The sequence below is a fragment of the Lepidochelys olivacea genome (assembly GCF_965140295.1).
Source record: "Lepidochelys olivacea isolate rLepOli2 genome assembly, chromosome: 3".
In the NCBI taxonomy this organism is placed as follows: Eukaryota; Metazoa; Chordata; order Testudines; family Cheloniidae; genus Lepidochelys; species Lepidochelys olivacea.
In genome coordinates this window covers 180,191,298-180,216,488 of record NC_140413.1, presented here as the reverse complement: position 1 = coordinate 180,216,488, position 25,191 = coordinate 180,191,298, and the positions used below count along the sequence as shown (strand labels likewise).

General features: G+C 42.4%; 1 protein-coding gene and 2 pseudogenes across 3 annotated transcripts; 2 read left to right on the top strand and 1 right to left on the bottom strand.

Moving 5' to 3' along the window:
* The first annotated feature begins 5,021 nt into the window (after nucleotides 1-5,021).
* Nucleotides 5,022-5,810, top strand: LOC311518890 (annotated as a pseudogene). The gene has a single exon. The product of its transcript is annotated as an uncharacterized misc_RNA (transcript).
* A 162-nt stretch (nucleotides 5,811-5,972) lies between these two features.
* On the top strand, nucleotides 5,973-6,938 carry LOC311518889 (toll-like receptor 2; annotated as a pseudogene). Its single transcript has one exon. The product of its transcript is annotated as a toll-like receptor 2 (transcript).
* A 15,140-nt stretch (nucleotides 6,939-22,078) lies between these two features.
* Nucleotides 22,079-24,914, bottom strand: GPR75 (G protein-coupled receptor 75). Its single transcript, XM_084625309.1, has 2 exons — nucleotides 24,683-24,914; nucleotides 22,079-23,951 (listed from the first exon to the last, which is right to left on the bottom strand). Exon 2 carries the CDS (start codon nucleotides 23,855-23,857, stop codon nucleotides 22,205-22,207), a length of 1,653 nt encoding a protein of 550 aa, XP_084481435.1. The 5' UTR covers nucleotides 23,858-23,951; nucleotides 24,683-24,914; the 3' UTR covers nucleotides 22,079-22,204.
* Nucleotides 24,915-25,191: the final 277 nt, after the last annotated feature.

Genomic DNA, 25,191 nt, shown 5'->3' with positions numbered 1-25,191 from the left:
GACAAAAGAAATGCAGTAGATCTAATCTACCAGGATATCTGTAAGGCATTTGATAGAGTTCCCCATGGGAAATTATGAGTTAAATTGGAGAAGATGGGGATTAATATGAGAACTGAAAGATGGATAAGGAGCTGGTTAAAGGCGAGACTACATCAGGCAATACTGAAAGGTGAACTGGCAGAATAGAGGGAGGTTACTAGTGGAGTTCCTCAGGGATCAGTCTTGGGACCACTGTTAATTAACATTTTTATTGCTGACCTTGGCACAAAAAGTGGGAGTGTGCTAATAAAATTTGCAGATGACACAAAGTTGGGAGTTATTACCAATAGGGAAGGGAACTGGAATACTATACAAGAAGATCAGGAAGACCTTGTAAACTGGAGTTATAGAAATGGGATGAAATTTAATAGTGCAAAGTGCAAGGTGATGCATTTAGGGACTAACAACAAGAATTTTTGCTATAAGCTGGGAATTTATCAGTTGGAAGTGACAGAAGAGGAGAAAGAGCTGGGTTGACAGCTCATAGTCATCCTGTGATTAATGTGATGCAGCTGTGAAAAAAGCTAATGCAGTCCTACCATGCATCAGGTGAGATATTTCCAGTAGAGACAGGGAAGTGTTAGTGCCATTATACAAGGCACTGGTGAGACCTCATCTGGAATACTGTGTGCAATTCTGGTCTCCCATGTTTAAGAAAGATTAATTCAAACTGGAATAGGTACAAAGAAAGGCTACTAGGATGATCTGAGGAATGGAAAACCTACCTTATGAGAAGAGACTCAAAGAGCTTGGCTTAATTAGCCTAACCAATAGAAGATTGAGGGGAGATATGATTGCTCTCTATAAATATATCAGAGGGATAAACACCAGGGAGAGAGAGGAGTTATTTAAGTTAAGCATCAATGTGGACCCCAGAACAAATGCATATAAATTGGCCATCAACAAGTTTAGGCTTGAAATTAGGTGAAGGTTTCTAATGATCAGAGGAGTGAAATTCTGGAGCAACCTCCCAAAGGGAGCAGTGGGGGCAAAAAACCTAAATGACTTCAAGAATAAGTTTGATAAGTTTATGGAGGGGATGGTATGCTAGGACTGCCTACAGTGGTGTGTGACCCACTGGTGACTGCCTGTAGCAAAAATCCCCAATGGGTGGAGACAGGACACTAGATAGAGAGGGCTCTGAATTACTACAGAGAATTCTTTCCCAGATATCTGCCCACATGGTCACCATATCTGAGGTCAGGAAGGAATTTTCTCTCTGGTCAGATTGGCAGAGATAGTGCGGGCGGGGGGTTCACCGCCTTCTGAAGCCAGGGGCATGGGCTCACTTGCAGATTTAAACTAGTGTTGTCAGGGTTCCCTCCCCTCTCTGAACTCTAGGGTACAGATGTGGGGACCCACATGAAAGACCCCCTAAGCTTATTTCTACCAGCTTAGGTTAAAAACTTCCCCAAGGCACAAATACTTCCTTGTCCTTGGATGGGTACTGCTGCCACCACCAAGTGAGTTAGACAAAGATTCAGGAAAAGGACCACTTGGAGTTCCTGTTCCCTAAAATATCCCCCCAAGCCCCTTCACCCCCTTTCCTGGGGAGGCTTGAGAATAATATACCAACCAAATAGGTAAACCAGATTCTTAAAAAACAGAACTTTATTATAAAGGGAAAAAAAGTAAAAGCAGCACCTCTGTAAAACCAGGATTGAAGGTAACTTTACAGGGTAATCAGATTCAAAACACAGAGGATTCCCCTCTAGGCAAAACTTTAAAATTACAAAAGACAACAACAACAACAACAACAAAAAACAGGGATAAACCTCCTTCTTAGCACAGGGAAAATTCACAAGCTAAAAAGTAAAGATAATCTAACGCGCCTTGCCTTATTTACTTACTCTTTTTGTAATATTGAGACTCGTTTTAGGATGGTTTTAGGAGAAGGAGTTTTCTGACCTGTTGCTTCTCTGCTTCCCCAGGAAACACCCAAAGAGCACAAACAAAGCCTTCCACCTCCCCCCCCCCCCCGATTTGAAAGTATCTTCTTTCTCTGTTGGTCCTTTTGGTCAGGTGCCAACCAGGTTATTTGAGCTTCTTAACCCCTTACAAGTAAGGGGGAATTCCAAGCTACCCTTAGCTGTATGATTATGACAAGTGTAAATGGTGAATTCTCTGTAACTTGATTTTAAACCTTTAAACCACGATATGAAGACTTCAATAACCCAGCTAGAGGTTAGGGGCATAGGCGCTGACTCCATGGGTGTTCCAGCCCTGGAGCACCCATGGGGGAAAAATAGCAGCCAGATCCCCCTGACACCTCTAGTGCCCCCTGCCTGCCAGCGGCCCCACCGATCAGTTGTTCTACGCTGTGCAGGAGGCACTGAGGGAGGGGGAGGAGTGAGGGCAGGGTGCGCTCAGGGGAAGAACAGGGTGAGAAGAGGTGGAGTGGGGTGGAGCGTGGGCGGGAAGAGGCAGGCAGGGGCTTGGGGGAAGGGGTGGAGTGGGGCAGGGTGGGCCTAGGAGGAGGCGGGGGCGGGGGCTCGGGGAAGGGGTGGAGTGGGGGTGGGGGCTGCGGCACAGCCAGGGGGTTGAGCATCCCCTGGCACATTAGAAAGTCAGCATCACTGGTTATAGGTCTATTACAGGAGTGGGTGGGTGAGGTTCTGTGGCCTGAAATGTGCAGGAAGTCAGACTAGATGGTCATGATGGTCCCTTCTGACTTTAGTAAGAGTATCTGAGTAAGGCTATACATTACAATTTTCAATCTAACCTATGTCCCACAAGTGACTTGCCACAAGATATCAGAACATGTTCGTATTAGAGCTGAGTGGGTCTAATATTTATTTAAATTTCTTTCTTGGTATAGGAATTAGATACAATGCTCCTGTCAGATATTTCTAAGTTATTATCTGCAAAAACACTAGAGCTTTCAGTTGCCTAAGTAGCCCTTGGAATCATGGATAAACTTGCGACACCCCTTCCCCCAATCTGAAATGGCAACCCTGTGTGCAGTCACAGAATTGCCCCCCACTCCCAGGTGTGGCCCTGTTGGCCTGACTGGAGTCACCCTCCCCACCCCAAATATAGAAGTCAAACTGCGCCTATGCCTCAGCCTGTCACCGAGGCAGGGATTACCCAGCGCAGGAGCTAGCTGCGGAAGGCTCTCACTGGTACAGGTCTGGTGCCTGTTAGAAGCGGTTGCAACAGCATATTGTAAACCGTACCTTAGATTAAGAGACTAACAGAAGCAAATTACATAGTGAGGTCATAACCTTAGTCACCCCCACACAACCTGGGTGAACATGGTGCTTAGAAACTTCTTGTTTTCTAGTAACAAGCCCAGTGCTGAAAATGGCATTAGAGAAAAGCTAGGCCAAAAGGCTGAGTGGTAAACAAATGAAAACATTTAGTCCCAGAATAATAGTGAGGGTTATACTGATCCTGGGAAGCTATTCCACAGGGCAGAGTCAGCAGGGGAGAGAGTTACACCATCTGCAGTTTGACTGTATACTGGCATAGAAAGGAGGCTAGTGTTAGATACAGGGAAAGACACAAGGTTTGTGAGAGAGGCTAGAACAAATCAATGGAGGATTTTACATACGTTTAAATTGAACCCTAAAATAAATGTGGGGCAGTGGAAGTATCTGCAGCTGACATGTGGCCCTTTGGTGATTATTTTAGTTAGTTGGTTTTGGTTTTATTTTATTGTAAATATCCTATGAGGTTACAGAGCAGAAATACTGGCAATACTCGTCATATAAACTTCAGGCAGGAGTATTATTACAGAGAATAACCTCTACACTGTGTATGTAGGAGCGAAGAACCAGACCCTGCCATTCTTACTTACACTGAGTACTGCCCTACTTTTGGAAGAGTTCCACTGAATTTAATAGTACAGCTGTGGAGTAACAGTGCCAGAATATATCCTGAAAAATTTAGGGGTGAAATAATCAGGAAAATGACAAGAAGTTATAATTAACATGGTGCCATGTAAACATTTCCATCCTTCTTTTAAATGACTATAAAATATTGTAGCCCTGTGACCAACTGTCTCCACTCCATTCAACCCCAGCCTGAACAGAATGGACAATCAAGTTCTCAGTGTTCCAAAAGCACTGCCAAGTGTTTCACAGAATATCAGGATTGGACGGGACCTCAGGAGGTCATCTAGTCTAACCCCCTGCTCAAAGCAGGACCAATCCCCAATTTTACTCCAGATCCCTAAATGGCCCCCTCAAGGATTGAACTCACAACCCTGGGTTTAGCAGGCTAATGCTCAAACCACTGAGCTATCCCTCCCCCTTTTAAATATGCCCAGCTGGCTCCCTTTTAAAATATATACAGTTAAAAGTAAACCAAGACTTGAATTGCTATAAGGGTCTATTTAATGTTGAAAGGATTATACTAATTGCTTTTACCTTTCTTTTCTCCAGGATTGGGTTCCTTACCAGAGTCTTTCATTTCTACTTAATTTCTTTCTTATTCACTGAGGAGGATGGATTATAATACCTCTAGCTCCAAATTTTCTAACTACTCCTATTTAAACCTTTCATCTATATCTGAGGTACAGGCTCCAAAAGCTGCAAGAGCCCTTGACTTCTCACATAATATTACTGAAAAAATAATCAGAAAAGACTTTGAAGGGTTTGGTGCTCTGCAAGTGTTAGACATTTCCTACAATCAGATTCAGGAAATTGAATCTGGTGCCTTTGAGAATCTATTCAACCATATTTCTGTAAATCTTTCATTTAACAACCAGTTGCATGAAATTCCTTATCTTGCACCTCATCTAAAATTCTTACAAATACATGAAACCTCAGATTTTCCACAACATTTATAAATATTTTGAAAGATCATCAGAGACTGCTTTGAAATCTTCTGTGTCAGCTGAAAGGTTGCAATATTCCAAAGGTTCATCTGGCTTGTTAAATGTTCATTCTAAGTTCAGGTGAAGCGTACAGGACTTTCAAAGACTAGATAAAAACATAACTGTGTTTCCACCTTCTATGATAAGGCATGCTTTCTGTCAAATGCCAAAATATGGAGTGTTTGATCTTTCAAACAGTAAACTGTCTAAGGAAGATCTGACAAGAAAAAACGTATGCCATGTCAGTCTTTGCAAAGATCAGCTGGACAGTATTTTAGAGCTGAACATTAGTTACAACAATCTGGAAATTGATCTCTTGTCACTTTTTATCCTTTTTCTTCCAATGGAAAACGTACAGTCTATTGATGCTAGTTACAACAAAATAACAATTAGCAATGTAGATATTGGAAACATTTGTCATTTCACATCCAGCAAGCTTTTGTTTTTAAATATCAGTAACAATCCCATAAACAACTTAGATACTATATGTCTCCCTTCAACAATTAACATAATTGATTAGTCTTTCACAAGCATAAATCAAATAGCAAAAGTTTTGGTGCAAAATTGTTTGATTAAGAAAAGATATATATTCAGGGAAATCAGTTCATCTATACTTGTGATCCAGACAGCTCTGGAACAGTTGTAGACAAAACTGAACCTGGAAGTATACATATTGTTGCAATTTCATATATTAAAAGACAAGAAGGTACACCTATAGAAAGCCTGCCAGAGAAAGTAAATCATTTAGAAATGTCAAACTGTTCTATTGTAGAACTCCAGTAATTTGTCAGTAATGTGCAAGAATTGCTATTTTTAGACCTTAGCAATAACCCCATTTCTAAATTTCCCTGACTTATCAACCGCTCTGCAGCATCTGGATTTAAGCAACAGTGACATTAACATAATAAAAAGAAAAGGAGTACTTGTGGCACCTTTTGCGAATACAGACTAACACAGCTGTTACTCTGAAACTTAACCTTTCTGGAAATCTAATAAACCAGATATAGATCCTACCAGTCCAATTATTTTGCTCACTAGTCTAGACATCAGTCAAAATTTAGTATCAGAGATTTCAGATCAATTTGGAAGATTTCTTCCAATATGGAAATATTTTAATTTATCTGGGAATAAGATCTCATTTCTACAAAGTGGGTTGTTTCTAGAATCTTTGATTAAGTTAGATATTAGCAACAATGCCATTAGTACAATAGCGGAAGACATTCTGGGGAGTCTGACAAAATTAAATGTTTTAACTGTTGAAGGGAAACATTTTTTCTGTAACTGTGACTTGCACTGGTTTGTGAATACATATATCCATAGACCAAATCTGCAAATAAATGGACAAAAAAATCTAAGATGCAGTTTTCCACCAGATAAAAGGAGTGCATCGTTCCATTGGTGTTCAAATGGCTATTACAGCTTGTACAGACATATAATCTATGTCAGTAATAACAGGCTTATCTGGCATTTTGATGGACCCTGGAATGTAAAAATGGGCTGGAACTGGTGCATGGAAAAAATGAAACAATGCAAAAATAGGCCAGAAAATAAGTTGTATGATGCCTTCATTTCATACAGTGAAAATTATACAAGTTGGACTAAAGAGAATTTGTTGGAAAAACTAGAAATGAATGGGTTTAAATATGTTACCATGAGAGAGAGAGAGAGAGAGAGAGAGAGAGAGAGAGTTCAAACTGGGGCATCTGGTACTTGGTAATATTTTCTATTGCACAGAGAACAGCCATCAGGTCCTTTTTGTTTTCTCCCCCAGCTTTGAAACGGCTGCTGGTGTCAATATGAACTGTATTTTGCTGAACATCAGGTCCTGAATGAAAATGAAGATTCTCTCATTATGGTTGTGTTGGAAGACCTCATACCCAACAGTGTACCACAGAAATTCAGCAAACTCAGAAAACTGTTGAAAAGGAAAACCCATTTAAAATGGAGGCCAGAGGAACACAAACAGAAAATATTCTGGCACCAGCTCACAGGTGCCTTAAAAACATTCAACGACCCACTTGCTTTGAAAGCAGATAATGGACTGACAAAATATATGTACGAGATGGAATGTGACTATTAGAATACATTAAGCTTCTGATGTAACATTTGCAGTCAAATAAGGCATATTTGCATATTTAATTTCAGGAAAGCTTTCCATTTACAAAATAGGAATTAAATCTATAAACTGATCAGTCCAATGAGAGATTATTAACCAGTTTGTGCCATGTACATTCATTTCATCTTGAAAAGAAGCTATCATGTGGAATACCGAGGCTTTGATATTATCAGACAAAGTCATGATTTCTTAGGGTTTGATAGTCTACAATTTTAAACCTCGTCAGTGGTTCAGGAAATATAGTGGATTTCAGCAAAGAAAAACTTGAGTCATATCATATGCTGTAAATATCTTTTCAAAATCTCCGGCGAACTAGTCAAAAACAATGTGGTTAAAAGGCACAGATGTGGTTAACATTATGGAGATCTAATATTGCTCAGAAAAGACAGAGCAGAAAACAAAGGTCATAACACAACATTCTTGTGATCCAGACTGAACAAAGTGTTGCAGTTCAGAAACCAACACATTTGCAATCACTCCCAAACCTGGTAGTGCCCACTCTGAAAATTGCTTCTAGAGACAAAAAAAAAAAATTCACAATAAATAATATGTAGTAATTGAATAGCACTTCACATCTGTGGTTTGCAAAATCCTTTACAGAAGCGAGGACTTTATAGACTAAAAGAGTCTGTTAACACAAACCATTGGGGAAAGATGGTCCATGTTGTGTTGTGAGCCCTTATTCAATGTCTAAAGTATTGGAATAGATCAGAGCTTAAATATTACAGTGATGGGTACTATAGAATATCCATTGACAACTAGATGTATGTATGTACAGATACCCCTAAGGTATCTACCCAGACACTTAAGAAAGTACGAAGAAGAAAAAGTCTCTAACCCATGACCATGCAGGCAAGAGAAGGCCAAGAAAGAGACACCTCTGGTCTACCTAAGTAATTTACACGTGTTTCGTTATAAGACAGCCTCGGTGTTACTAAAAGCCAGAAAGCCTATTGTGAGGCTACTAAAAGCCTATTGGGAGGCTACTCCACCAGTGGGTATGATTCTCCAATCACTACCAACAGTATAAAATAAGGAGTAATTCTGAGTTATCCAAGAGCAGAAATAGTAACCTTATGAATTAATGAGCAAGTGAATACAACCAGCCAAAGTTAGCCTGGTGTGAGTTATGAGCAGGTACATTGACTCAATGGCAATTGCTCCTTCTTATCCCTGAGCTGAATTTGAACCATTAGGTTTAGAGTTCTGGGATTTTAAAAGGAAACTATGGTATTTACGTAAGTAATTTTCAAAATTATGAGCTATATATTCCCAGCTTTGGAAACCGTCCATTTTCTAACATTTATAATAGCTATTTGCTAAACTCCTCTCAGCTGACGATTTCAACCAAAATGTTCTTTGGGCAAGAACATGGAGTGACTTATTTTCAATTGTATTTGCTAGCAAAGTTATAATTAAATAAATTCTGCGTTAATTAAAATCTGTTTGATTAATCAGAAATATTCTGTGGTTACATAGATTTGACTGTGCCCAGGCTTCCAAGAATAGCTTCTCTTCTTCTCCCCATCCAGATTTCCTACCTTAGCCTTATCTGTTTACACAAACCCAGTCTATCCCATTACAACACTACATTCTCGCTCTGTCCAGGAAAGCAAGTTGGATATGAAACGGCAGCCAGATTAAATAACTGAATCCCACCAGGACTGTTAGTATAGCTCCCTCTCTGCTGCAGCTTACACTTCACTGCACCTGAAGTGCTGGGCTGTGCCAGTCTTCAATGGCTTCAGATTTAAATCTTAGGTTTGATTCTTAGGTCAAAGTCTCCAAGCTAGATAGATGTGCATCTATTTAAACACTCAATACTGATTATGGCTTTCACTGAACCTATGGATTTTCTCATAGTTTCTCTTGCTCTGTCTTTGTAAAGATTCCATCTCAACATGCATGCAAACATCACTGTCATCAGTGGATAGAGAACCCAGAACCTTCAGACCTGTGATCTTCAGTTTGGAAATTGCTATCCTAGTTCTATTGTAAAGAGGCCACAAAGAGCGCTGAAGTGTCAAGCCTTCTCTAATAACTTCTTGACATCATGTAAGTACAGTATTTCCAATAATTACATGACTTGTAAGCTTTTATAGTGCGGAAATGAAAAATATATACAGAAAGAGACAATGGCATCAATCACTCTAATGGGTGAAGAAATTAATCGTCACCACTGGAAGTCAAGAACTGCAAAAACTGCTGCAATATCATAAACATTTTTTAAAATTATAACCTATAATTATGCTCATGTAAATAAGTATAAGTTATCTGGCAGTCACCACCGATTTTGTCCATTTCTCCCACAAGCTCCTTTGTGCTCTCTTCCATGCGATCTCATGCATAAAACACCCTGCTCAAACTATTATTACTAGTGATTTGTTTATGGCACTAGGTTCTTTTCAGACCATCACGTAGGGATGGGCCCTGCCCCTAAGAGCTCACAGTCTAAGGGACAATGGGGTTAGAGGAAGAGGAGCAATCACCAGCTATTTTTCTTTACCAATAGCTGAGCAGCTATTAGCAGACAGGAAATTAATTCTACATTTCCTCTTCTGTGGCCATTTCTACTCGGGAGCCCTAAAAGGATGACCAAACGATCATCTGGTAATAAATAGCCAACAATTTGTGATATTTGGTTACCAATTGCATACCAATACTCTCTAATGACTGGACACATCCACTATACATGCATAAAATCTCCTCTTTTACCACAATTTCTCCAACATTTAGTCCCATTCAATCTATCTATATTTTTTAATCTGACTGGCATGAGGTACTATTAATGTAGTATCTTAAAGACATTTTCTTTTATTGTGCTACAGACTGAGGTTGCTGGTCCTCTTTTCCACATGAAAGCCCATTGCTCTGGCGTAATCTGTCGAGCCACATCCTTTTCCCAGTGTTTCATACATGGATATTTTTTTGTTTGTTAGGAGAGTTGTGTGCAAAGATTGATATCAATTAGTTATAATTTTTGTCTCCTAACTGACAATACATATAGCTTCTATTAAAGTTAGCTTTTAATATAAAACAGGTTTTCTAGAAAGTTGAGAAACATAATGTCTGACCTGAAAGTACTGGTACCAGGAAAGAGTGTTTCAGTTAAACTTAGTTTTGATCTCTAAATAAGTTAGACAATTTCTTTACTGAATTGCTCACCAACTGGGTGTATTCCATGACTCTCCCAATCTTTGAAGCTTTCTAGTTCGCGATTTGGGTTAAGATCTGGATTATTTGCAATGGGTATCATTGGTGGGGGGGGAGAGGGGAATGTATCTTATCTCTATGCCAAACCTACAGAGTAGCATTTGCTGAAGGAGGTGTATACATTTCTGGAGGGCATTCTTTTTTGTTGTTGTTACTCCACGGTTGCCTAGCAGTGTTTACACTGCTTCAATTTTCTTGTTCAATAAAGGCCCCGTGGTTTTCTGGGTTAGAGCATCACCAATTCACTACTACTTTGAGCTGGCTGGCTTAATAGTACCCTAGAATACTTGGAACACTTAGTTCACCCTGTTTAATAGCTCTATACGAAGTATCTGCACTCACTCTTATTCTTTTTGTATGCCACATATGTATTCAAACAACATGCTCTGTATTCCCACTAGTGTTTTATCTGGGATACTCACAGAAAGATTTTGAAACAAGATGTTCACTTTGAGAAAGATGTACACCTTGGCACGATGTTCACTTTGACTGTAACTAGTCTTCCCAACCAAGAAATTATATACTTCCCCAGCACTCCAGATCTTTTTTCGTTTGCTGAAGTGTGGTTTGATATTTAAATCATAGATATTTAAATTGTACGTTGTTTGTAATTTGAATCCCCAGGTATCTTATAGAATTTGTTCCCTGTTTGTACCCAAATATTTTCTGGAGGAGTGACTTTTCAGCATCTTGCAAATTTATAGCTAGTATTTCAGATTTGGCATAATTTACTTTAAATCCAGAAACTTTCCAGTGTTTTAAAAATATCCTTAAAACAAGTTTTTTGCTTTGAGTTGGAAACATACTCAATACCCATTTCAGGTTTCAGAGTAGCAGCCGTGTTGGTCTGTATCTGCAAAAAGAACAGGAGTACTTGTTGCACCTTAGAGACTAACAAATTTATTAGAGCATAAGCTTCAATACCCATTGTTACTACTAACCCTGCAATTGTACCCTTCAACAATATAAATCATCCTTGTTTATTCTTAAATTGATTTTTATCTGAAAAGATATGTATTTAGCAAATATGCCCACTCATCTCCTCTTTTGCTGAACCAAAAAATGTCTGTTGAAACCACCACCAGTAATTTGCCCTTCCTGAAAATGAGTTTCTTGATGTAGAATAATTTGAGGGTGAATTTTTAAAAATTCTACCAAGGCTATTTTTCCAATTAATGACATTACTTAGCCCTTTCACATTCAAAGACATTACTTTAAAAGGAAGAGCCATTGAGAGTAACTATTTAGCTTAGTGAAAAATTTGAAATTACTGTGATTCTTTAGCTGTTTGATGGCACCCTAATAGCTTTCTTTGACAGGGAACAAGACTGGAGGGGGGAGAGGGGGGCGGCGGGTGGAGAGTTGTAGATGTGGTATATCTTGACTTTAATAAGGCTTTTGATACATGACCTTCTCATAAACAAACTAGGGAAATACAACTTAGCTGGAGCTACTATACAGCGGGTGCATAACTGGTTGGAGAATAGTTATCAGTGGTTCACAGTCAAGCCGGAAGGGCATATTAAGTGGGGTCCCACAGAGATTAGTTCTGGGTTCTGTTATGTTCAATATCTTCATCAATGATTTAAATAATAGCATAGAGAGTACACTTATAAAGTTTGTGGATGACACCAAGCTGGTAGGAGTTGCAAGTGCTTTGAAGTAAATAGGATGAAATTTGATAAGGACAAATGCAAAGTATTCCACTTAGGAAGGAACAATCAGTTGCACACATGCAAAATGAGAAATGATGCCTAGGAAGGAGTACTGCATAAAGGGATCTGGGAGGTCATAGTAGATATCAACTAAATATGAGTCAACAGTGTAACACTGTTGCAAAAAAAGCAAACATTATTCTGGGATGTATTAACAGGAGTGTTGTAAGCAAGACACAAGAAATAATTCTTCCACTCTACTCTGCACTCATAAGGCCTCAACTGGAATATTGTGTCCAGTTCTGGGGACCACAATTCAGGAAAGATGTGGACAAATTAGAGAAAGTCCAGAGACAAGCAACAAAAATGATTAAAGATGTAGAAAACATGACCGATGAGGGAAGATTGAAAACACTGGGTTTGTTTAGTCTGGAGAAGAGAAGACTGAGGGAGGACATGATAACTGTTTTCAACTACATAAAAGGTTGTTACAAGGAGGAGGGCAAAAAATTGTTCTTCTTAACCTCTGAGGATAGGACAAAAGCAATGGGCTCAAATTGCAGCAAGAGAGGTTTAGGTTGGACATTAGAAAAAACTTCCTGTCAGGGTAGTTAAGCATTAAAATAAATTGCCTAGGGAGGTTGTGGAATCTCCATCACTGAATATTTTTAAGAGCAGGTTAGACAAACACTTCTCAGGGTTGGTCTAGATAATACTTCGGCCTACCTTGAGTGTAGGGGACTGGACTAGAAGACCTCTTGAGGTCCCTTCCAGGCCTATGATTCTATGAACCTTTTGTTGCCAAAGTCTCTCGTTTCTAATTATGTTGCATTCATGATTGTGTGCCTGAATATAGCTTTGTTTTTGTTTGTAAACCTCCATCTATTTCTTGTATTAATCCCTCCCCCCACCTCCTCAGTTCCCTTCCCTCTCCTGCATTCCCCAGACTCTAAATCCACAACTGAAAAACCAATTTAACATGCAAAACAGTCCCCAAATGACTGTGCTTTGTTAAACTGTTAGGCTAACAGAAGACAGATATTATTGGTAATCCCAAATAAAGCAAATGTCATATTATTTTCTTTATAACAATAACATAGTTACTGTTCAGCTGTTCATTCCTGATGACTCCCGAGAAGTCCTTTCTGGTTAGCTTTAGATTACTCCTCAGATATCTGAGTTCCCTTATTCACCTTCACTTCTGCCATTGCCAGTATGGTATCTAAGGTCTTTTGTCTTTTCTTTTCATTTCTTCTTTTTCCTGGGTTTCACCGTTTCCCAAGAGTTTTTGAGGAGCTTATTTCTAGTTACTACCTCTGGAGAGATTTCTTGTATGTCTGAGATTTTGATTTCTATCACAAGCAACGGGGTTGTATTTTTTCCTTGTTTAAAGTTTCTTACTGTATAATACTGATTTTGGAAGCTGAATGAGAATTTAAATGGGAATCCCCATTTCTAGTGGCTATCTGCTCTCCTGAGCGTTCCTGTAATTTCCTGTAGCTCTCTTCTTTTTTTTAAGGTTAGGGCAGAGAGATCATGGAAAATGTACAGCTTATAACCTTTGAGTATGAACTCTAAATGCTCTCTGCCTTTTTTTGTAATTAAATTTTTCTGCTGCTAATTTCACAATTACGTCTCTGAGTTTATTATTATTATTATGAGGCCCAGCCTGGTGGAGCAGTACCCTGTGTGCTCTCTCCACTTTTACCTCTCCCAGAGAGCTTAGATGTAACAACTCTAGAATTAAAGGTTTTACATATCAGATTGGGTTTCCTCCTTCAGCGTTTTCAAGCAGACCCTTAATTCTGATATTCTCCCTTCTTTATCTGTTTTCCATATTGTCCAATTTAAGCTGCATCTCTCTCTCTCTGTTCCCTCAGTGCCATGTGGTTCTGTAGCTCTGTTTCTCTCACTTGCTTTTCTTAGGCCAGTGACTCGCTCTTCCAAGTCAGCAACTTCCTTCTTTATTGCGAAAAGCTTGATCGTCAAATCATCTCTCATGCCTTAAACTCAGAGGTCATCTCCAGAATGCCTGCTTTAGTTGCCATTTGATTTTCTTCAGCTCTGGCATTTTTGCCTAATTTCACTGCCATGAGTTCACTTGGAGTCTGAGAGATTTCTCCATGCTGTGAGCCAGAAACAGTCTTCTCAGCCCTGGTCTACACTACGAGTTTAGGTCAAATTTAGCACCATTAGATCCATTTAACCCTGCACCCTTCCACATGATGAAGCCATTTTTGTCAACTTAAAGGGCTCTTAAAATCGATTTCTGTACTCCTCCCCGATGAGGGGATTAGTGCTGAAATTGACATCGCTGGGTCGAATTTGAGGTAGTGTGAACACAATTTGATGGTATTGGCCTCCGGGAGCTAACCCAGAGTGCTCCATTGTGACCGCTCTGGACAGCACTTTCAACTCAGCACTAGCCAGGTACACAGGAAAAGCACCGGGAACTTTTGAATTTCATTTCCTGTTTGGCCAGTGTGATAAGCTCATCAGCAGAGGTGACCATGGAGAGCTCATCAGCACAGGTGACCATGCAGTCCCAGAATCACAAAAGAGCTCCAGCATGGACTGAACAGGAGGTACTGGATCTGATCGCTATATGGGGAGATGAATCTGTGCTATCAGAATTCCATTCCAAAAGACAAAATGCCAATATATTTGAAAAAATCTCCAAGGGCATGATGGACAGAGGCAATAACAGGGACTTGTAGCAGTGCCATGTGAAAATTAAGGAGCTCAGGCAAGCCTACCAAAAAACCAAAGAGGCAAACGACCACTCTGGGTCAGAGCCCCAGACATGCCACTTCTATGATGAGCTGCATGCAATTCTAGGGGGTGTCCCTACCACTACCCCACCCCTGTCCATGAATACCTGCAAGAGGGGAGTCTCACACAACAGGGATGAGGATTTTGGGGACGAGGAAGATGAGGAGGAGGATAGCGCACAACAGGCAAGCAGAGAAACCGTTCTCTCCAACAACCAGAAACTGTTTATCACCCTGGAGCCAATCCCTCCCAACCCTCCCAAGGCAGGCTCCCGGACCATGAAGCCAGAGAAGATACCTCTGGTGAGTGTACCTTTGTAAATATAATACATGGTTTAAAAGCAAACATGTTTAATGATTAATTTGTCCTGAAGACTTGGGATGCATTCGCGACCAGTACAGTTACTGGAAAAGTCTGTTAACATGTCTGGGGATGGAACGGAAATCCTCCAGGGACATTATTAAGGGGACATTCAGAGGTGGCCATTCCTGCTGGGCTGTTTGCCTGTGGCTGAAAAGAAATCATCCCTGCTATTAGCCACGCGGTGGAGGGGGGGCGCCGTTCACGCTGTGCTGTTCGCATTTGGTTGGCAGGGATCTTCTCTGATACTAGTCAGGCGGTGGGAGGAGGGGTGAAGTGATCATCCCAGAGAATTAGGAGGGGGGGTTAGTTGGGTTTGTGCTTCACATTAACCTGAAAACCGCAGCCCCCGCTTTTAAATGGCCAACCCAATGGGTGCTTGGTACGGGAAAGGAGGGCGCTGCTGTTTGAAACTATTCCCATGTTATGAAGGCTGAAGAAGCCGAAAGACTGTGGGTTACCATGGCTACCTGCGAGCCAAATTCTGTTGCCCGGCCCTGTGTGTGTGATCTCTCACACCAAACTGGCAGGCCCTCAATATAAGAGGCAAAATGAGACCTTATACCGAAAGCACATGTGCTATGTAATGTTAACAGCTTGGTTCAACATGAAAGAGTCTACCCATTGTTCTCTAAAATGTGTCTTTTTAAACACTACTCTCCCTTTTTTCCTCCTGCAGCTGCAAATATTTCAACATTCCCCTTACCATCTCCGTCCCAGAGGCTAGCACAGATAAGGCGGCAAAAAAAACGCACTCATGATGAAATGTTCTCTGAGCTTATACATTCCGCCCGCACTGAAAGAGCTCTGCAGAATGCTTGGAGGCAAACACTGGCAGAATCCAGGAAAGCAGAAAATGAACACAAGGACAGGAGGGACAAGCAAGATGAGAGGTTGCAGGAGCAAGAGGAGATGTGGTGGCAGCGTGATGGGAGGAGGCAGGATGCAATGCTGAGGCTACTGGGGGATTAAACTGATATGCTCTGGTGTCTGGTGGAGCTGCAGGAAAGGCAGCAGGAGCACAGACTGCCACTGCAGCCCCTGTGTAACCACCCACCCTCCTCCCCAAGTTCCATAGCCTCCTCAACCAGATGCCCAAGAACGTGCGGGGGGGGCCCTCTGGGCACCCAACCACTCCATCCCAGAGGCTGCCCAAGCAACAGAAGGCTGGCATTCAATAACTCTTGAAGTGCAGTGTGGCCTTATCCTTCCCTCCTCCCCCCATCCACCACCCCACCCGGTGCTTCCCTCCTCACCCACCCCTCCTGGTCTACCTTGGCAGTTATCCCCCTATTTGTGTTATGAATTAATAAAGAATGTATGATTTTGAAACAACAATGACTTTATTGCCTCTGCAAGTGGTGATCGAAGGGGGGAGGGCAGTTGGCTTACAGGGAAGTAGAGTGAACCAAGGGGGTGGGTTTTCATCAAGGAGAAACAATCAGAACTGTCACAACGTAGTCTGGCCAGTCATGAAACTGGTTTTCAAAGCTTCTCTGATGCACAGTGCGCCCCGCTGTGCTCTTCTAATTGCCCTGGTGTTTGGCTGCACATAATCAGCAGCCAGGCAATTTGCCTCAACCTCCCATCCCACCATAAACGTCTCCCCCTTACTCTCACAGATATTGTGGAGCACACAGCAAGCAGCAATAACAATGGGAATATTAGTTTCGCTGAGATCTAACCGAGTCAGTAAACTGCGCCAGCGTGCTTTTAAATGTCCAAATGCACATTCTACCACCATTCTGCACTTGCTCAGCTTATAGTTGAACTGTTCCTTACTACTGTCCAGGGTGCCTGCATATGGTTTCATGAGCTAGGGTATTAAGGGCTAGGCTGGGTCCCCAAGGATAACTATAGGCATTTCAACACCCCCAACAGCTATTTTCTGGTCTGGGAAGTAAGTCCCTTCCTGCAGCTGTTCAAACAGACCAGAGTTCCTGAAGATGCGAGCATCATGTATCTTTCCCGGCCATCCCACGTTGATGTTGGTGAAACGTCCCTTGTGATCCACCAGTGCTTGCAGCACCATTGAAAAGTACCCCTTGCGGTTTACATACTGGTTGGCAAGGTGCTCCGGTCCCAAGATAGGGATATGCATTCCATCTATCGCCCCACCACAGTTAGGGAATCCCATTGCAGCAAAGCCATCCACTATGACCTGCAATTTCCCAGAGTCACTACCCTTGATAGCAGAACATCAGTGATTGGGTTGGCTACATGGATCACAGCAGCCCCCACAGTAGATTTGCCCACTCCAAATTGATTCCTGACTGACCGGTAGTTGTCTGGCATTGCAAGCTTCCAGAGGGCTATCACCACTTGCTTGTGAACTGTGAGGGCTGCTCTCATCTTGGTATTGTTGCGCTTCAGGTCAGGGGAAAGCAAGTCACAAAGTTCCATGAAAGTGCCCTTAAGCATGCGAAAGTTTCACAGCCACTGGGAATCATCCCAGACCTGCAACCCCATGCGGTACCACCAGTCTGTGCTTGTTTCCAGGGCCCAGAATCGGCATTCCACGGCATAAGTCTGCCCCATTACCACCAGGATGTCCAAATTGCCAGGGCCCGTACTTTGAGAGAAGTCTGTGTCTATGTCCTCATCACTCTCATCACTGCACTGCCATCACCTCCTTGCCTGCTTTTGCATGTTCTGGTTCTGCACATAGTGCAGGATAATACGCGAGGTGTTTATAATGCTCATAACTGCCGCGGTGATCTGAGCAGGCTCCATGCTTGCCGTGGTATGGTGTCTGCTGAAGAGAAGAGTTGCAGCGGAAGCAGTGGCTGACGATGGATGCCACGAGAATAGATATTTATTGAGACCGACAAGAGGACCTGCGAGGTAGATTCATGAGAGCAGGAGAGCAGAGTTGCAGCGGAAGCGGTGGAGGACGACGGTTAGCACTGTGCACATTGCCTGAGGAAGAACAAACGTACCCAGGAGCCCATGACAGACAACATGGAGAAATTCGCTACTGAGACAGAGCAGAGTTGCAGCAGAAGTGGTGGATGACGACAATTAGCAGTCCTACTGCACCATCTGCTGAAAGCAGTATGGCGTCTGCACGGAAAAAAGGCACGAAACGATTGTCTGCCATTGCTTTCACAGAGGGAGGGGCGACTGACGACATGTACCCAAAACCACCCGCAACAATGTTTTTGCCCCATCAGGCATTGGGAGCTTAACCCAGAATTCCAATGGGCGGCAGAGACTGCGGGGACTGTGGGATAGCTACCCACAGTGCACCGCTCCGTAAGTCGATGCTAGCCCTGGTAGTGAGGACGCACTCCGCTGCCTTAATGCACTTAGTGTGGACATACTCAATCGACTGTATAAAATCAATGTCTAAAAATCGACTTCTATAATATTGACCTAATTTCGTAGTGTAGACATACCCTTAGTGAGTTATCTTTTTAAATGTTCAGAATTCCTTGGAGAATCCATCCTCTGCAACAGTATGGTCTGTTTTTGTGGGAAGTTTTGTAGGTTCGGGGGTGTGGGGGTTGATGGAGGCAAATTCTTTGCTATCCCCTCAAAGCTCAGGCTTCAGAGAGCCATGTTATTTTGGCCCCCTGATGGTCTCTTCTCCAGACCTATTTTTACCATGAAGTCTATGAGAAATTGCCAAATTATAAGCACTAGGTAGATGACCAGTAAGGATTTATTTTTTAGTTTATAAAATAAATTAACTGAAAATCATCTGGCTGTGCACATATCTGACTAATATTAGTGTTTTCCTCCTCATTTCTCCCATATATTTGTTACAGAATATCCCATCTTAAACAATGATCAGCATCAGATGCTTCAGAGGAAGGTGAAGTAACCCCACAGTAAGGATAATCTCCCTCCCTCCCCCCCGCATATGAAGGTTTTATCCTAATCCCTAAATCAGAAAATGTTTTAAATTCTGAAGCAGGAGGTTTTATATCCTTCCAAAATTTCTTGGCATTAACTATTATAACTCTGGATGTTCTTATTACTCATATAAATGTCCAATCCCTCTTTGAATCTTGGTAGATTCTTGGTCTCAATGACATTATGCAGCTATGGGTTCTCCAGCCTAATTCTGTGTTATAATACAAGGACATGCCACCTTTCAGTTTCACTTCTTGTGTTATCAGCCAGGGAGAACAGAAGCTCCAGATCTACCGTCTCTAAACCATTCAGTATTATATATACTTTTATCATGTCCTCTCTTATTCATCTCCATTCTTTTCAGGCTCTTAGTATGGGTGGTCCACCCCCCTAACCATTCACATGTTGCGTCTTGTCTCAGTTAGACTGTCACTTTCTTAGGAAGTAAGGAAATTTTATTCCGTGTCCAGCATAATGGTGCCCTGATTTAATGGGGCCAGTTAGGTACTACTATAGTACAAATAAATAAGATTACTGGAGATAAAAATCACTTATTTTATGATCTTCTAATGACTCCTGATACTTAAATTAAGGAATCACTTCAATAAAATTACAGCAACATAATATATTTTCTATTTATCACATACATTCAGCTCCACAAAATGCTTTGTTATTTAATATTATGTAGGACAACTCAAATTGGACAGTGTTCTTATTGCAGTTAAAAGTTCAGAAATGCTACATTTTATTATCTGAGACCACAAACATTTAAAAATATTAGGAATACAAAGTTACATCAGCAGTTAACTCAAGAAAAAACATTATAAAATATTTTGAAAAGATTTCAATCCCTTTCTCACTTTACTCATCACGCAAATATTGAATACATTTACTTTTATGAGCAAAGTGATCATAACCCTTAGTCATGTTATGGTGATCACATAATTCAAAGCAAAATGCGTAATTTAAGGAACATAAACAAACAAACCACCTTAAAACCTGATCTAGCAATCCTTGAACACCCAAAACTCTCACTGACTTCAGTGGGAAGTTCGGACGTGCCAGGAATGCAGAACAGGAGATGTGCAAGTTAAGTACATATAGGACCCAATCCTGCATCCATTTCTCAGAGTCAGGGCCCAGTCCTAATATCCTTTCTTAAGTAAAGCTGCCACGTAGTGCAATCAGTGTGGTGTCTGAGTGAGAACTGCAGGATCAAGCCCATAACATCATCTCCACCCCAAAAAATTATGGGGCATCATGCTAAGGAGTAATCCAAAGATAGAAAAAAAAAACCAAACGTGAGACATTTTAGTTAATTATATTTTATCGTCATTTTAGCAAGGCCCATGTTGTTCATTCACAGAAAAAAATATCTGGGTAGGGAGAAAGGAACCATTGAAATTATTTCAACTTTACATTTGTGATAGAAATTTGTTAGATTCCTTACTGCAAGAAATTATGTCATGTTTAAATTACTAAAAAAGAAAAGGAGGACTTGTGGCACCTTAGAGACTAACAAATTTATTTGAGCATAAGCTTTCATGAGCTACAGCTCACTTCATCGGATGCTCAAATAAATTTGTTAGTCTCTGAGGTGCCACAAGTCCTCCTTTTCTTTTTGCGAATACAGACTAACGTGGCTGCTACTCTAAAACCGTTTAAATTACTGATTATTATATTTTATTTTCTTAAAACTAAGAAAATTATTCATTAAAGTGACATTCTTCAGTGGAAATACTGTAAAATAGTTTAGTTTCTAAAAAAGCCAGCTAAAACTATTCACATTACTATGAAAGGATGTTTTTCTTTTTCTAAATAATAAATCATTTCCCTGGAACCAAACGATGTAATTTTGTTAATTAAAGATGCCAACTTTTTCAAACTTGGGTGGCTAAAATGAGGCACCTGAACTTATAAGTGGGTTAATTATTTCAGAGCTTCTGCTGAAGTCTATAGGAGTTCAGAGGTGTTCAGCACTTTTGAAATACAGAGCACGTATTTCAGTGACTGACTTTAAGAACACCAATCTGAAAATTTTGGCTGCCGATTTAATAGCAAAAAAACTTTATTTTAAAACTAAAACCATCCTGTTTCAATAGGGATTTCCACAACACATAATACAATAAAACTAAATATCAGCATTATAAAAATATTTCATTTCTATATTTTGTTGCTTATGTAGGGCTGTAGATAAAATGCAGAAGTAGACAAATAATCTGACTTCAAGGTAAATAATTCATCACTAGACTGTTTTAAAATGTTTTAGTAGATAAGAAAATCCGAAAAAAGAGTAGTAATATTATGATTACTTGGTCATTTTGTTTTTTCCAGATATTAGTAATTTCTACCCGCATTTGATGGCAATGTCAGATCCTAATCTGCGAAATATATAAAGTCATAGACAAAAACCAAACAACAACACTGCTCCTCAGGTAACAGTTTGTAAAGTAGAAAATTACATAGGCTACTGCATTAGCACATAAATGTCAGCACTGTGATATTGCAATAGTCATTTTTATCCTCAAGTAAAACTTATAATTAGGCATTGCAAGTTAACTTTTATCAGTTGAAAATCATTTCTCCATATACCATTAAAATGGTATTTTATGACACCAGTGTCTACAATAAAGGTATAACAAAAATTAAGATTACCATATAACAAGGCACAATGCCTCTTGCAAGGATCATTCCTAATAGGTAGTGATATACAGCTATTTATAAGTAACCAGGAGTGATATCCTGGTCCCACTGAAGTCAGTTAGAATTTTCCATTGACTTCAATAAAGTCAGGATTTCACATTAGAACCACAGAAAAATTTACTCAGTCTGGCACTTTTTATAGGAATATTATTCATTCTTTCAACGCCTGCAATAAAACAAACTTTATACTCAAGTTATCAAGATAAATCCTTAAGCATCCACCCAATTCACTGGCAACATGGTTTTCTACATTCTTAAAAATACAGCAAATATATAACAAACCATAATGTTGGCAAAGTCTGTTTTCTTTACATACTTTGCCACATGATGTAATTAAACCTTTCCACACTTACAGTGTTCAGCATAAAATTTAGTAACAAAAACACCCTAATATAACTATTCCAAGTACAAATCTAAAAGATGCCCTTTTTATTAATGAAAAACTATACAATTTCAAAAAAATATTGTGGAAACAGTATTCTACTGCTTAGTTCAACTCTAAATAACTGAATATTAACAATATTAGTAATTTGTAAATTGGCAACTGGATAGCAAAATCAGATATAATACTATACCTTTGAGTTCAGAATAATCATGAATAAAAACAAACAAGGGGAGACAGAAAACCAGATGAAGTGTGGTCAACTTTCTCTGATATCATCCTCCAAGTTAAACAGAGGGGACAGGAATCTGTTTAGCTGAAGTGCTGTCATAATCTCGCACCAAGTCATTAGTGGTATGATAATGCATGGCAATATAGGATTTGGCAAATCCAAAAGTAGACTTTACTGGCTGTAAGCTATTTGGTGTGCTCATTTCCTGTGAAGGGCTGCTGTTATAGATGCTGTAATAAGGTTCAATGCGGGTATTCATGGGGGTTGAGCTGCTCTGTGCATAGTGCTGATGTCCAACAGAAGCCTTAGGACTCAACACACTTTCCTTAGAATGACTAGGACCACAAGCTTGATCCACAAACTTTTTCTGAGGTTTTGGAGACAACATGTATGCCGAATTGGTTTCATGATGGGATGACTTGTTTCTGTTGACTTCCAAGCTCCCTTTGCCCATGGCTCGAAGCCTTGTCTTCTGCTTGCAGCAGAAAAAACCAAGGGCTAAATATTGGAGACACCAAAGGACTCTCCTCCTAAGTCCAGCACTGTTCCGGGAATATATAAAAGGATTTAATCCAGATTTGAAAAAAATGAGGGTAAATCCACACAACTCAAACTGGTAGAGGATGAAACCACCATTACTGGACAGCACATCCTGCACCAAGAAGATCCCCAGGGGGAGACAGCAAACTAAGACAGAGAGGACAATGACCACACATGTCACCACCGCTTTGGAGTCTTTAGCTGTGGACAAATTCACTGTAGACACCAGTTGGAGCCTGGTGGATGCTGGAGCTGGCAGCTGGCTGAGATTCTTACTGTAGCCATGGGTCTGGACATGCTGCAACTTGTTGTAGTTCTGGTTCCTGTACAAAGCAGGCATAGCACACTGCACCTCATCCACCCCTCCTGAAGCACGAGGTCCAATGAAAGGCTGCGGTCTGGAGGCATCTACTGTGATGATGGGGGGACATTTCCTCACTTGGGCATTTCTTCTCAATGTCTGGGCTATCATGATATAGGAGACTGAGACCACAGCTACACAGCAAATGAAATCACTCACATACAAGTAGAGGATGATCTTCCCTTCGCCACTGATCAGGCTGGACATGGGGAGACAGAGGCGGGACTTACGGGTTCTCAGGGTGGCCAAGGTAGCCAAGGTGAAGCTTGTGGCCCACAAGAGCAAGGTGAGCAGGAGAGTGCAAGGGAAGGAGGCAGTTCGGTTGGGCTGCTTCCCCAGCACCATCCGCAGCCGGTGCAGGGCAATCACAGCCACTGTCTTGAGAGACATGATGATGAAGCCAGAGCTGGTGAGGTGGAAAGTGAAGCAGAAAGCATCAGGAACACCATTCACAGAGTTGAAAAACAGGACGAAGGCAAACATGGGGGCAGTTACCCCACAAATGAAGAGGTCGCAGAAGGACAAGTTGAGGATCATAAAGTCAAAGTTAGTCCTGAATTTCCTGAAGGCTGGGTCGAAGAAGGACAAGAAGACAATGAGGTTGCCATAGGACCCCAGGCAGAAGATGAGGGCCAGCAGAAAGGTGCAGGTGACCAGCGTGGCTGTGTGGATGATCTCCTGGAGATCCCCCTGGAAAGAGGAAGAGGTGGAATTCCCACTGAGAGAGTGCAGCAGCTGTAAGGAGGTGTTGAAAGGATCCAAGCGCCTTTGGTCAGCCCAGTTCTGCAGCCTGCCTGTCAGGTTCATCTTCACAAAAATAAACACACTCCCACCCCCAAAAGGGGAGTCCAGTGCCTCAACTTAGAGGTTTGGGGCAAAGTGGGTCCATGGTGGATGAAGCCTGCACACACCCCCACCCAAAGGAAAAAAAGTCAGAGCACAGAGATTAGCCCACAAAAGAGCATGAGTCACTGAATCACAGACGTTAGGAATGAGAGGGACCTAACAGGACACACACCTCATCCCCTAGGGGCCGGGGCAGGGCTCTTCCCTAAAGTACAGGAGCCCTCCCAGTCAGTAAGGCATGGACGGAGACAGGGGACGGGGGCCAGGGAGAGACCCCAGTCCCTGCAGGCAGGCCAGACCTCCCCCACCCGGTAAAAGAAGGCAAAGGCCCCAGTCAGAGCCTGCCCCACCCCCCAGGCTCCCTGGTGAATAGGGCCATGCCCACCCCACAGCCCCGCTCCCGCAGCGCGGGCACAGACCCGGAGCCGCGGCGGCAGGGGCAGCACTGCCCGGTTGCCCTCTCGCCCCGGGAAAGGGAGTCGCTGAGCCCAGGGGAGCGGCGGGTCCGGGGTAGGGGCGGCGCGGCCGGCTCCGGGCGGGTGGCCCCGGACTGCCCAGCCAGGGCCAGGCAGGCGCAGCCGGCAGGATGCACGCAGGGCCCCTGGCGCGCCCAGCACCGCAGCCTCCCTGCCGGCCCCGGCGCTCCCTGCTCCGCCAGCAGCCTCCGCAGGTGCCCCGCACAGCTGCGTGCGCCCCCCCCCCCCCGCGCCCAGTTGTTTCCTCCTCCCAGATGTGAGGCGCGGGGACTCGGGGCAGGGGGGCGCCCGCCCGCGCGGAGCCCCCTACCTCGCTGCTCGCGGCGGCTCTGCCCCGGCTGCTGCGGCGGCGCCGGCCTGGCCCCGGGGCGGCCCGGCTCTCTGGCGAGCGCGGGGCGGGAGCCTTCCCCGGCTGGGCTGGGGGACAGGCGACTGCTGAAGTCATCGCCGCCGTGCGGGAGCGGATCAGTCCCCTCACTGCCACCTGCAGCCAGAGCCCGGCCGTGCGCTGCACCCCAGGGCACGCACACGCTGCATCCCCTGCACACTGCATCCCATCCGCGCTGCACTGCACACACTGCATGACAGCCACACAGTGTAACCCACTGCACAGTGCAATGCACGTGCTGCAGCACAACCACATACTGCACCACAGACCACACACTGTACCCACACTGCAATGCACACACTGCATGAGAGCCACACAGTGCAACCTCACTGCACAGTGCAATGCACGTGCTGCAGCACAACCACATACTGCACCACAGACCACACACTGTACCCACACTGCAATGCACACTGCGCCACAATTGCACACAG

Excerpts from the sequence above, each read along its gene's own strand:
- GPR75 (XM_084625309.1), bottom strand. The coding sequence starts at position 23,857 with ATGAACCTGACAGGCAGGCTGCAGAACTGGGCTGACCAAAGGCGCTTG.